This window comes from Protopterus annectens, chromosome 1.part2 (assembly GCF_019279795.1).
Source record: "Protopterus annectens isolate FY-2018-M chromosome 1.part2, PAN1.0, whole genome shotgun sequence".
In the NCBI taxonomy this organism is placed as follows: domain Eukaryota; kingdom Metazoa; phylum Chordata; order Ceratodontiformes; family Protopteridae; genus Protopterus; species Protopterus annectens.
Window position 1 is genome coordinate 593,833,523 of NC_056727.1, and position 13,554 is coordinate 593,847,076.

Below are 13,554 nucleotides of genomic sequence, written 5' to 3' on the forward strand. Positions count from 1 at the left end.
GGGGACCACCAAAGAGGTGTTCAGTTTGGATAGATCCAGGATGGGGTGCCAAGTTCCCTCTTTTCTGGGAACAAGGAATAGTCTGGAGCAAAAACCTTTTCCTGTTTGATCTTGAGAGACAGGTTCTAATACCCCCTGGTATACTAGTGTTTGGGCCTGTTTTAATGCCTCTGCCCACTGGTTTGGGGGGAGGTCTGGGTAACCTCTTGGAATAGGGAGTTTGCTGAAGGAGAATCTGTATCCCTGAGAAATGGTTTTTAATATCCATTGGTCCTTGGTTATAAAGACCCAAATGTCCTTGAAGAGGGTGAGCCTTCCTCCTAGTTTTTGATGAGTGAAAGGAGGGCACAGGAGGGAGGGAGAGTCACTGTGAGTGCTTGCCATAGAAGCTTGGCTTAGAACTCCCTGCCTTAGAGGCAGAAGTGGTCCATTGTTTGCTTCTTTGCTGGCCCTGGGATAGGGGCCTGTATGTCCTGTCCCTGCGGGGCTTACCTTGGCCCTGTCTGCTGGGTGCAGGGAAGGCCCGGTACTTAGAGGGGAAGTTCCTGCTGAATCTGGGTGGTTGAACTTGAAAGAAATCTTTTACTGTTTGCATAGATTTTGCTTTGTCTTCCATCTTTTTAAGCACCTCTTCTGCTTTTTCCCCAAACAGATGTTCCTTATCTAGTGGTGCATCAATAAGTTTAGACTTGACATGATCAGGGAGAGGTTGTTTCTGCAGCCATGCATGTCTTCTAATAATAGAACCTATCACTACTGCCCTGCTAGAGGCTTCTGGGGAGTCATATCCATATTGTAATGAGTGCTTGGGCACTTGACAAGCAGAGTTAGTAATTCTGCCAGCTGTTTTGAGTTTGCACCATCAGGAGAGGTAGCAATCTTCTGTTTTCATTGTTCCCAAATGTGTTGTTGATATTTCAACATACAGAACTGACAAATGAGTGCTCTGATAGCTAAGATTCCAGAGGTGTATACTTTCTTACCCCATCTGTCCAGAGCTCTGGAGTCTTTGTCAGAAATAAAAGGATTCTTGGCAGAACTAGTCTTAGCTCCTTTGGGCCCCAGTGTAATAACCTCAGGGTCTGCAGCAGGTTCCTGCATAGGTATTTGTGAGAATCTGGTACTCTGTAGTAAATGTCAGACTTATTTGCAGCAGGAGGCAGAGCATCAGGGCCTAAGCTGGATTTATGGAAAACATCATCCACCACTTCCAGAATAGGTGGGATGGCCAGGGGTCTGTGCTGGGGCAGGTCCAGAAACTCTCTAAGTCATTTCTTTGACTGTAGGAAGTCTTGAGATTCCCACTGAAAATGTTCCCTGAGGGAGTGAAGGGCTTCCCCAAATGAGAGATCCTCTGGATGGGAGGCAGAAGGGATGGATTCCTCTGCATCTGAATCCTCATAAACAGTTAAGGGATGTTGTTCCTCTTCAAAAGCAGAATGGTCAGATTCCTCAGACTCTTGGTCTGTCATACTTTCTGGAGAAGGATGCCTTTTCTTTTTTGGAGTTGGGGCCTGAGTACCTCCAATAAAGGAGATGAGATCCTCCGCCATTTTAAGCATTTGTGCTTGGGGTGGGGGAGCAGTAGCAAGATGGTGGATAGAAGCAGATTTCCTAGGCGTGGCCTGGCTTTAAGACCTGAGAGAATCTGTCGGTCTCTGAGAAGCAGTAGTCGGATGAGAAGACGTTTTTTGTCTAGAAACGGTAGTGCGAAAGGCCTCCTCAGAAGTCGGTACCTGCGTGGTGGCTCCGGACCCAAACGAAGCAGAGACAGCCAAAGCCCAGAAGACAAAGTGGATTTCTCTGGCATAGCGGACTCCAAAAGGGTCTCGGCAGAGGCCTGCATGGAAAGCAAGTTGGGCATCAGGGGCTGCAAAATCACCTCACTGAATTCCGGAGAAGTGACGACTTGCTTAGCAGTAGCGTCATCAGAAGGCTGAGCCTTGTGTGTCCTGTCTCTATCTTTATGTTTTTTTGGAATGTCGACAGATTGTTGGCTGATGGACGCCATATCAGAATTCGAAGACGTCATACGAAAATAATCTACAAAAAGAGCTCTACAGCGAATGGTTCTCGCATTAAAGAGGGTACAGATCCGGCAACGAGGGACGTTGTGGTCTGGGCCTAAACAAGTGATGCAGTAAGAATGAAAGTCTTGGCGTGGAATCTGCTTTCCACAAGCAAGACAATTGTTAACTTTTTCGGACATTAGTTAGAGCAAGAAAAAAGGGTCCCCAGTTGGGTACCTTAGCTTTAGACGTTTTCTGCTGAAATTCAACTTCTGGTAGCGACCGGCACTCGTGTGAACTGCTTCTGCTATGGGCTCCATGGCAAGAAAGACTGATGTAATGATGTCAGCTGCCTTGCTTTATAGTACTGATGACCTGATGTCAGACTACAGGCGACAGCAGCCAGCGCACAAAAACATTGATTCTGGTATTTGGGCCGGCCGAGGGCTACCACAGCAGGGATAACCCACAGGTGATGACTGCAACAGTGAAACACGAAGAACATCTATGCACTAGCACTCATTCACCCTAATAGATAACCCACGCATGGCAGGGGTGCAACAGGTATGTTACTAGCCCAGTCGCCTTTCTTCTCTTTGTGATGCTCCATGTCCACAGCACTTTCATGGTTATTCCAATACTTTCTGCTATTATGTTTTACAGCAGCTTTGTTTAACAGGGTGATGGTCCTTTACATTATGCTAAGATGGACCAATTACACAGGAGAGAATGCTAAAGAAACAAAATAGCACTGTTAGCTGTGAACTGCTTGGGCTGTATACTATGCTATCCATATCTAACAACACAAGCCAGGCATGCACAGTTTAGCACAAGGCATGTGACATCTATATACATCCATTAGTCCAATAAGTGGGTGTAATGATGTTCCACAGAGCAGCACTATGTTGCACACTACATAATTTAGGAGCATGCATCCATTTACACAGGTTTATCATGCTGTTGTTTGAGCTGACCATCTGAATGGCCATGACTACTTCCCTCAACTGATACTTGCAGGGCTCCTGACCTTTGTGCCATGGAGACCACAATTTTCCTGACCTTCACATACAGGGACTATAAGGAGTGCCTGGCTGGGTGGTGTGATGACCCTATTGAAAAGGCTGTTGCCTGATTCAGCCTAGCATGGGTGCTATCTGATGCCACAGATATCACCTGAACAGACTAACAGTGCAGTCATTGCTATGGGGATCTGAGGTAATTTCCTGTTTCAGCAGTGGGAAGCAATGGCTCAAGAGATAAAGCTAGAGATGTACAGTAAATTTTCTTATGCCAGTTAAGTTCCAGTATGCTATGTGTTGACCACTTATACTTAACAGAAATTCCTTTTATTTTACAGCCACTAAGGAGGACTGGTTGAATATGGCCGGCTCCCACAGATCATAGAGCACCTCTTGAGTTGTACAGATTTCCTTTGTAAAGACGCAATGTTGTTCATGTTCTCTGTGCATAGTATCACGTTACATCTCCTATATATAGCTCCAATTAAGGCAGAAGAGGTGACAAGGTCATACTCATCTTATCTACCAGTGGCACCTGCTGCTGGGTCACTGCAACCCTTTGCGTCTGCCACTTGAGGGAAGGGATGAAGGCCCATCTGCTGGAAGTGACATGGTTGGGGTTCAGTGGTGCCATCTGTTTCAGCCTTTCAGAAAGGGACAAAAAATACTCGCCTGAAGCTGGATTATGGGGCATCCCCCTGGTGACGCAGTGGCATCAGCACAGACTGGTGGCTGCTAAGGTGGGCTTGCAGCTACATGCCTGCATTAGCAACATGGAGTGCATTCCGAAGTGGCAATGACAAAACATGCAGTTGGCAGGCGATGACAAATAGGTCACTAGAGCAGTAACCGGCCAATGACTTCAGCCACCCTGGTAAGTAATGCCTGGGGTTGTTACCCCCCATCTTCTGGGCTGGCAGTCCCCCAAGCCAACAGTCCACCCTACCATTGTTCTGGAGTTATCCCTCACTAACGTGTCATTCCTCATCCACTGTTCATTGTCTAGTCCTCCCCCTCAACAGTTACCTACCCCTGCCTGTGTCCATCCACTACCATTCTGCTTTTTATGTATGTTCACCACTTCTGTAACTGTGTTGCTCTACTCCCACCTGCTACCTGCCCTACGGCCTCTATTCCTACTCAATGTCATCCTTTATTATTTATTTACTATTTTTTATTTAACATTTGTTTACTGGGAAAGTCCAACTTGGAACAAAGCCAATTTTCAGCAGAGGCCCAGGGAGGAACTCTCCAGATGCATGTCTTTGTGATGTCGGAGAAAAACAGAGCACCCGGAGGAAACACACAAGAACACAGGGAGGACATGCAGACTCCACACAGAAGGCACCCTAGCCAAGAACTGAACCAGAGAACCTTTTGCTGTGAGGCGACAATGTTATTGCTGCACCACTGCATCATTACATTCCCCTTCTACTGTTCTCATTTCATTAAGGTAACTGAAGCTATCCTTCTAACACCTCTCTTCCTTATATTGCTCAAGCTTGTGCTGTTTTAACCCTCTGCTTGTTTTACTCCCCTTCTGTACTCTTTTTGTCTATCCCTTTTTTTCCCATTTACATGATGAATAATAGAGTGCTTTTGTGTGCAGACCCACACTGATGTTCCTGTACAGTGCTATGCTGTGCTGCCTAACATGTGGCTCTGTACTGTGGACTAGTGCCATCAGTCAAGGCAGTGGACATAGGCTACAGCAGAATGGCTTATTTTTGAGTTTGTGTACATTGGCCATTCATTCTATGACAGCACTACTCAAACAGTATCCTATTGTGGTGCTGGACTACCTGTAACAAAGTCCACATGATGTCATGTGACTTGCATTGACTTGAATCCATAATGAGCTTTTGGCTGCTTTGTGCAATGAGCCCCCTCACGTGCAGTGCAAAATTCTACGACCATCATCCCTGGTCTGCAGTTAGCAATAACAAAACCTTACAATAATCACAGACTGTAACTTTAAAACTGGCCTCTTTTTTAAAATGATCTTTACAACTAAATTATGTTTACTGCCACCTGGCTGATATGCTGACTTGAGCAGAATTCAAAAATACAAATTAAAATGGTAAGCTATGAAAAGTAAGGATTTGAAAATAATGCTTACTGAAGAGGTATCTCTTTAACTGTACCTGTAAAGCAGCACTTCTCAGTTCCAGACATGTTGCAAGCTTGCCCAGTGTCTTCTATAAAAGGAATAGAAAACATAACATTATAAACACACCTGCACCAATTTTCAATTTACCTGGATGACAGTGAATTTCAAAAATTAAAAATAGTGGTCATTTACATAAATCAAGAAGTTATGTACTCACCATAACGTTCGATGTATGCAGTCCATCTCGCCTCAAATTCTTACCCGTGGGTTCGGAGCCGAATCTCGGCTCTGACTCGGCCATACTCTAGCTCGAAGTCTTTCAATTGGCTGGGCTAAGAAGGTATCCCATGCTGCACTGCTCCCTTTCCCCAGATCTTATTTGCTGCGAGCTAATCATTCACTCCTCCACATACAACAACATATAGAGAAGGAAGAACATACTGATCAGAAAGGAATTCGAAACCATACCTAACCCCTAGGTCCTCCAGGATGGGGGAAGGAGGGGGGTAAAGAAGAATGTGAGGCGAGATGGACTACATACATCGAACGTTATGGTGAGTACATAACTTCTTGATGTTATGTAGTCCAATCTCACCTACATTCTTACCCATGGGACAGCGTCCCCAGCACCTGAATCCTGGGAGGCTCAGTTTAAAATACTCCTGAGCACTGTGGAACCAAAGGAAGACCTGCCTCTGGACACCAAATCTAACTTGTAGTGAGTAACAAAGGTGTGAGGAGATGCCCATGTAGCCGCAGCACAAATATCATCCATAGACAACCTGGCCTGAAAAGCTGTAGATATAGAGACAGATCGGGTAGAATGAGCCATCACTGGAAATGGTAAATCCCTGCCACTTGAAGCATAAATGAATGAAATACAACTGGAAATTCATCTAGACAAAGTGACTTTGGAAACAGGAGACCCAATCCTGTTTTCTGAAAATGAGACAAACATCTGATCCAATTTTCTGAGATCCTTCGTTCTATGTAAATAGAATCATAATTGTCTGTGCACATCCAGCTGATGAAATCTAAATTATGCCTTGTTCGAGAACTCTGAAAAGAATACAGGTAGTTCAATGGATTGGTTTAGATTACTGACGGAAGCCACTTTCGGTAGAAAGGAAGGGTTTGGTCTGAGAGAAAGCCTACCATTATGAAAAATCAAGTAAGGTGGTCTAACTGATAAGGCTTGAAGCTCCGAGACACGTCTGGCTGAAGTGATGGCTACTAAAAAGACCGTCTTCAAGTCAAATATTTTAAATCACAAGTGGCTGCAGGCTCGAAGGGGGGTGAAGTGAGACATTGTAGAACAAAATTCAAGTCCCAAGGCATAACTGGTTCAAAAACTGGAGGACGAAGCAGCATAGTGCCCTTCAGGAATGCCTTACAAAGTCTGTGTGCCATGAAACTAGGCTCATCAGCGACGTGAAAAGTGGAAATAGCCGCCAACTGGACTTTAATAGTTGCGGCCGCTGATCCTTGGTTGAAAAGCATGGAAAGGAACTCCAGGACTGACGAAATTGGGGCTGTATAAGGATCAATTTGTCTTGCATGCGCCCAGATGGAAAATCTCTTCCATTTGCTGGAATAGATTTTTCTGGTGGAAGGCTTATGGGAGAAAGACAGAATATGAACCACTTCCGGCGAAAAATGATGAAGCCTGATTAATGATGGAAGTGGAGGAGCCAGGCTGTCAACCGGAGGATCTGAAGAGAGGGATGGAGCTGCCCTGACATATGAGTCAGAAAGTCTTGTTGAGGGTCCAGAATCCAGGAGGCGTCCACTAGGTAAGGATGGAGAAAGGGGAACCAAATTTGACGAGGCCAGTGTGGAGCAATCAGAATCATTTTGCTTCCCAAAGATTGCGCTTTCTGAATAACCTTTGCCAGCAGAGGAACAGGAGGGAAAGCATACAGTAGACCGGAGGGCCAATCATGAACTAGAGCATCCCTGGGTGATTTCCCCTGAGGGGGGATAAGGGTGAAGTAGCTGCTGCATTTGGTATTGAGGGGGCTGGCAAATAGGTCGCAGCAAGGCTGACCCCACCTGCGGAAAATCTGCTCTGCAACCTGGTTGTTCTGGGACCACTCGTTAGGCATCAGAATAGCTCTGCTCAACCTGTCGGCAATCACACTGGACTTCCCCGGAATGTGCGTTGCTACAAGAAAACGTTGGGAAGCCAATGCCATACTCGCATGGCCTCTCTGCAAAGAGGATACAACTTGGTTCCTCCCTGTTTGTTTAGATACCATACCACCAACATATTGTCTGTGTGGATCGCAATTGTCCCGAGAGGAAGAAAGCTTTGAAGTGCTTGAAACGCTAGAAGAACTGCTCTCATCTCCAGGACATTGATATGCAGATGCATCTCGTGTTCCTGCCATGTGCCTTGGACTGTCCTGCCTAGATAATGCCCCCCCCCCCCAATCTGGGAGGCGTCTGTGGTCACTGTGGCAACCGGAGGGGATGAAACGAAGGGTTTTCCCACGTCGAGGTTGCTGGTGTGAAGCCACCAGTGTAGATCTTGCTTGCACCTGTCTGTGATTATTATGAAATGAGAAAGAGGAAGAAGTTGCAGAGACCACTGGGTGAAGAGTAGCCATTGAAGGAGCCTCATGTGTAGCCTCGCCAAAGGAACCAGTATAATTTTAGCAGCCATCGTGCCCAACAATTTGAGGATCAATCTTGCCTTCACTCTTCTCAAAGGGAGTAATGCGTACACCTGCTGCTGTAAACTTTGAATCCTTTCTCTTGGTAAAAACGCCCTCATGAGCACGGTGTCTAACTCGATGGCTATAAAGGTGACACGCTGCGAGGGCAACAAGGCAGACTTTTCCCAATTTAGAGTGATGCCTAATTGTTGACACAGTTTGATCGTGGCGTCTCTGGTTTGTAGGAGTAGATGCCTGGTGGTGGCAGAAAGGAGCCAGTCATCCAGGTACTGAAACACTTGGAATCCCTGACGTCTCAAGTGAGCTGTTACCACTGCCATGCATTTGGTGAACACCCTGGGGGCTGTTGTGAGACCAAAGGGCAGGGCGCGAAATTGAAAATGACTGGCTCCCAGCCAGAAGCGTAAATTTCTTCTGGATGCCCTGTCCATCTTTATATGTTAGTAAGCATCCTTGAGGTCGATGGAGCACATCCACACTTCTTTTCCCAACAATGGGAGAATAGATTGCAACGTGACCATTCGGAACTTGGAATTCTTTACATGGGTGTTCAATCTGCTGAGATCCAAAATGGGTCTCGGGTCCCCTGTTCTTTTCGGCACCAAAAAGAATCTGGAGTAAGTCCCTAATCCGATCTGGTCTGAGGGGGACATGCTGGATGGCTCCTTTTTCTAGCAGCTTTAAAACCTCTGAAGCTGCGGAATTCCTTTGATTGGGTGGAACGTCTGGGATTTTTTTGATCGGTGGGGGAGCTGAAGAGAAGGGAATGCGATATCCTCCGGAAATTATTTTTAATACCCATTGGTCCTGAGTTATACTTTGCCAGGCCTCTGCGTATAGTGAAATGCGACCCCCGACTGGCTCTGGAAATGCACAGTTGGGCCTCCCATCGCGAGCATTGGTAGGGAGAACCACAAAAGGAATCGTGGTCTCCTGGTTACGCGGGCCTCCTCTGCTCCTAGGGCGGCGTCTACCAGAATTACCACCCCCTCACCTGCCACTGGAGGGGGACTCACCTTGTTCGTCATGAAAAAATCTCTGCGATTTTTTGAACCACATCTTCCCACCCCTCTGGGTCTTGGGACAAGGCCTAGAGGGTAGGGAAAATGGACTCCCACAGCAGACAGAGTTTTCCCCTCTTGCTCGCACCTAGTGTGTGTGTCCTTCACCTTGGTTCCGAATAAGGAGGAACCATCAAACGGGGCGGTGGTGAACGTAGACTTGAAGGCCTCTGCGAAATTACAGAGGGACATCCAGGAGCGTCTCCTAAGAGCAACTCCCGAACTCGCTGCCTCGGCTGCGTAAGAGATCAGCCTCATGGAGGAGTTAGCAATAGAGTTAAGGGCAGACATCTGAGCGTTGACCTTCTGAGCCACCGCATCAGAAACGTTACCCTGTAGAGTATCTCCAAGCTCTTTCAGGAGATCTCTTTGGAGCCGTGTAAAATGAGATAAGTAATTCAGTGGCCACAGTGTAAAGGCCGCTGAAGAAAACATACGCTTCCCGTACCGGTCCATGGTCCTAGACTCCTTGTAAGGAGGATGGACGGTAGACAAAGTCTCAGCCAGTTCCTTCTTGGTGGCCGCTGCCACCACCATGGCATCTACAGGAACTCCCTTGGATAGAAACTCTGTCAGAGGGGGAAGACAAGAATTTGTTAGGTCTCCTGGGGACTGGTTCCACAGAGAGTCAGGGGTTTCCCACACCCTTCAACAAACCAGATCTAAAAGCCCGAAGGGTGGAGACACCCAGGAGGCGAAGGGCTGAGCCCCAAAGGCCTTCAGGAACACAGACTCCTCCTTAGAGGGAGCTTTGGAGGGCCAGTCACCCCTCTGCTTCAAAATTTCCAGGATGTCAGAGAAAGAGACATCCTCAGAGGATGACTTGGGGGACTCCTCCGATTCCTCGAGGTCGGTGTCTGACGTGAGGGACTCATCTTGGGAGTCAATGTGCTTCCTCTTGCACATTCTTTTTCTGGGTGGCTCCTCAGGCAAAAACACTGAGGGGCCCTCAGAAATATAGGGACCAATCATGGGGGTATCCTGAGGCCTTGGGTCTCTGCTGTCGAAAGATAGAGGGCAATCATAGACCCGCACCGGAGCTGGAGGGGACAGAGTGTCAGCGCCTAATGATGTCGCTGAGGACCTGGCCAGTGCGCTCCGCATGGCCTCGAAAGTTGGTCCCCCCGGCTCCGAAGATCGACCAGCCGTGGAAGACCTCGAAGCAGAAGGGACAAGGTCCGAAGCAGGGGTCAGGCTTCCCCGCGCCGATGCACCGAGAGGGAGGCTAGGAACTGAAAAGCGACCTGGGGCCTCCCCCTTGGGTCCGACCGAGGAACCGTGAGTCCTGGACCCCGTGGACCTAGCCGACAGTGTCGGAGCTGAAGCCGGAGTCGATAAGCCAGGATGGGCCATCGGAGCCAACCTAGGGACATCCGACAGTGCCGACCACCCAGGTTCTGAAAGCTGAGATTCGATCGGAAGTATCAACGCTGGTTGGTTGACAGGCTCCGGAGTCGACTGGGCTGGAGCCGAAAACGATTTTGCCAGAATCGTTGACTGGAGAAGTCTCTGCACCACTCTGTCTACATCCACATCTGAAAGAGTCCTGGAGGACCTAGAAGATAAGGAAGGAGATCTAGACCTCCTCTCCGAAAGAGACCTACGAGGAGCAGAGACCGGCCTAAAATTTGGAGACCGGCTCTGAACTACCACCTCCACAATCGGCTCCAAGGGACTTGGAGCCAAAGCAGATTCAGTCAATATACTAACTTCCTGCAGCTCCGAGGACATTGGAGCTGAGGATGCCACAGTAGATTTCACTACTTTCTCCGGAGGCTCCGAGGATACAGATGGAGCCGGAGAACGTTTTTTTGCCTTAGAAGTTTTAGCCTTAGGGGGAGAGGACTTAAATTTAGAAGCCCTTCCCAAATCCTCCTCGAAGGAGGGTTTCAAAAGTCCTTTTAAAATTAGTTTGTTCTTCCTCTCCTGAAGACCACGCGGGCTAAATGCATGGCAAAAAGTACAAGATTCCTGGAGGTGAATAGCCCCCAGACAATAAACACAGAGTGTCCATCAGTGATAGACATCTTATAACCACATTTAGTACACTGAGAGCCTATGCTCTTTCGTATCCTTAGACATAATGAGAGAAACACCAACTGTTAACAGTCAACCGTTAATCTATAAAGCGCGGGAACTAAGCAAAAACACAACAGACAATTACACAAGACCTCTAACTTAATCGGTCTCAACAGGAACACAAGGAAAGCCTAGGTCCTCTAATTTAAACGGTCCTAGCCTGAAGGATAGGTACCTACTACCACTAACAAGCAACAGAGAAGAAGGGGCGGACTAGGTCCTCTAACTGAAACGGGCCTAGCCCGTAGGGGAAACAGTCAGTGGGACACCACAAAAGACAATAATACCAGAAAAATTTTTTTACCAAGGGTTAGACCAGTGCACACACACAACACACAGCTATGAAAATAGCTTTTTTTTTTTTTTTTTTTGAAGCAATAAACTATCAATAAAGACAAAGTGATACTTAGCCACAGCCAAGAGCGAGACCACGTCCGAGCTATACGAGCGGCAAACGAGATCTGGGGAAAGGGAGCAGTGCAGCATGGGATACCTTCTTAGCCCAGCCAATTGAAAGACTTCAAGCTAGAGTATGGCTGAGTCGGAGCCGAGGTTCGGCTCCGAACCCACGGGTAAGAATGTAGGCGAGATTGGACTACATAACATCATATTTTATATATATATATATATATATATATATATATATATATATATATATATACACACACACACACACACACACATAAAACAGAGAATAAAGGCTCTATAAAACAACAGAACTTTGCCCTAATGCTACTAAGATCAAAACTGTGCTCATCTCAAGCAAAGATCAAATTATTGTTTCAATACTTCCATCCCACCAAAAGAACGACTTACTTTAACCCCTTATTGACAAGTCACCCACTGAAGAAATAGTCTTTCAACAAAACTGCTTGGTCTCACACAGCTAATCAATTCTTCTTCTTTCGGCTTTTTCCTGGTTAGGGGTCGCCACAGTGGATCACCTGTCTGCTCATGATTGGTAGTGCAGTTTTACGGTGTGAAGTTGCCAGCCCAGCGCCCAGCCTTCCACAGAAGGGGCACACGCACACACTCACATCTAGGACCAATTTAGAGTGTCCAATCCACCTACAGCATGTCTTTGGGATGTGGGAGGAAACCAGATCACACGGAGGAAACCCACGCGACCACAGGGAGGACATGTAGACTCCACACAGAAGGCACTCCAGCTGAGGATCGAATCGAAGAACCTCTTGCTGTGAAGCAGCAATGCTAACAGCTGCACCACCGCAGCCGCCCTCACACTGCTAATCAATTATGGTTTAAAAAATGTATGCAATAATGCTTTGCCCTAAAATAACCAAAAGCTAGTAATTTCTCTTCTATGGTACTGAATTATCTACTGTCAATATGTACTTCCTCTCTTTACTTCAATATTCTCAGCATATTTTGCGCTACAAGCTCCACTGCTCCATAAACTCAAGCTGACTTACAAGAGGGCACGCTGGTCAAATGCAAGACATCACTGTAGAACACACCACTGCTGAGCCACTCATAGCTTCAAATAGTTGGTATTTAACCAGCATGCATCCCTAACTGAGATGACATTTACTTATAAACTGGTGTGTACCTCTAAGTGTCCTGCCCTGGCTAATACTGTAGTGTGGTACCACAGGAAGCAGAATATTAAGAACTTGCACCAGATAATTACTACAAACCCAAAACAAGGGATAGCCATGGAGATCCTCATTGTCCCCATACACAATGGCAAACTACTCAACAAGCTACCTCATACCTTAAGATACACTCTTAAAAAGAATACCTTTAATATAGTTTTGAAAGAAGATATCTACAAGTACAATGCTACTGTCACCGTCATGTGACCTAAGTACCTTATTACTTGTTACAGAAAACTGTGTTTCAGTCATGCTTATTTTCTATACAATAACAGATTACATATAGCTTGTTTTCAGGGATACAGATTTAATCTACATTGCTGATGTGCCTGAAGTGTTGCGAGTCCCCTGTAGACCTATGAAGCTTATATACCAGTTGTTAGTTAAGTTTACATGTACTATTCTCCAAAATGTATCTCAATAAACATCCTTGTATAGTTTATCAGCGCATGCATATTAACTTTATATATCATGTTCTGTAGTCATTAACCCTCTGAAAATCATTCGTTTGTCATACATTTTTTATGTAGGTTTCTGACTTTTTCACAAGTGAAAAAATTAATCTCCCATCTTGTAAGCCTAGGCTTAGATAATTCATCAGTCTCCTGGTTTAAAAACTACCTCAACAATAGACAACAGGCAGTACTATGGAATAATAACTTGTCTCCACTCTTACCTGTAACACTCGGGAGTACCTCGGGTATCTATACTGGGCCCCTTGCTGTTCTCAATTTTTACAAATAATCTCCACTCAGTTGCAAAAGGTTCAAGCCTTATACAATACGCAGATGATTCAACTATAATATGTAATGCCCCTACTTTACCAGACCCCCACAAAAAGACACAGGATAACTTTCACTCAGTGGAAACATGGCTCACTGAGAATAGCTTGATACTCAACCCCAAAAAAACCAATCTCCTGCTATTTCATCCCTCAACTACAACTGCACCCACCTGCACCTTTACTATCCACTCTAATAAT

At 46.2% G+C, this 13,554-nt stretch overlaps 1 protein-coding gene across 3 annotated transcripts in view; it reads right to left on the bottom strand.

The window, feature by feature from the left end:
* AIDA (axin interactor, dorsalization associated) overlaps positions 1–13,554 on the bottom strand; it is an 857,654-nt gene that overhangs the window by 512,555 nt on the left and 331,545 nt on the right. For all 3 annotated transcript variants that reach the window (XM_044057885.1, XM_044057871.1, XM_044057878.1), the window contains exon 3: positions 5,173–5,226. In XM_044057885.1, coding sequence (XP_043913820.1) covers positions 5,173–5,226 — 54 coding nt within the window. The remainder of the gene's footprint in view (positions 1–5,172; positions 5,227–13,554) is intronic.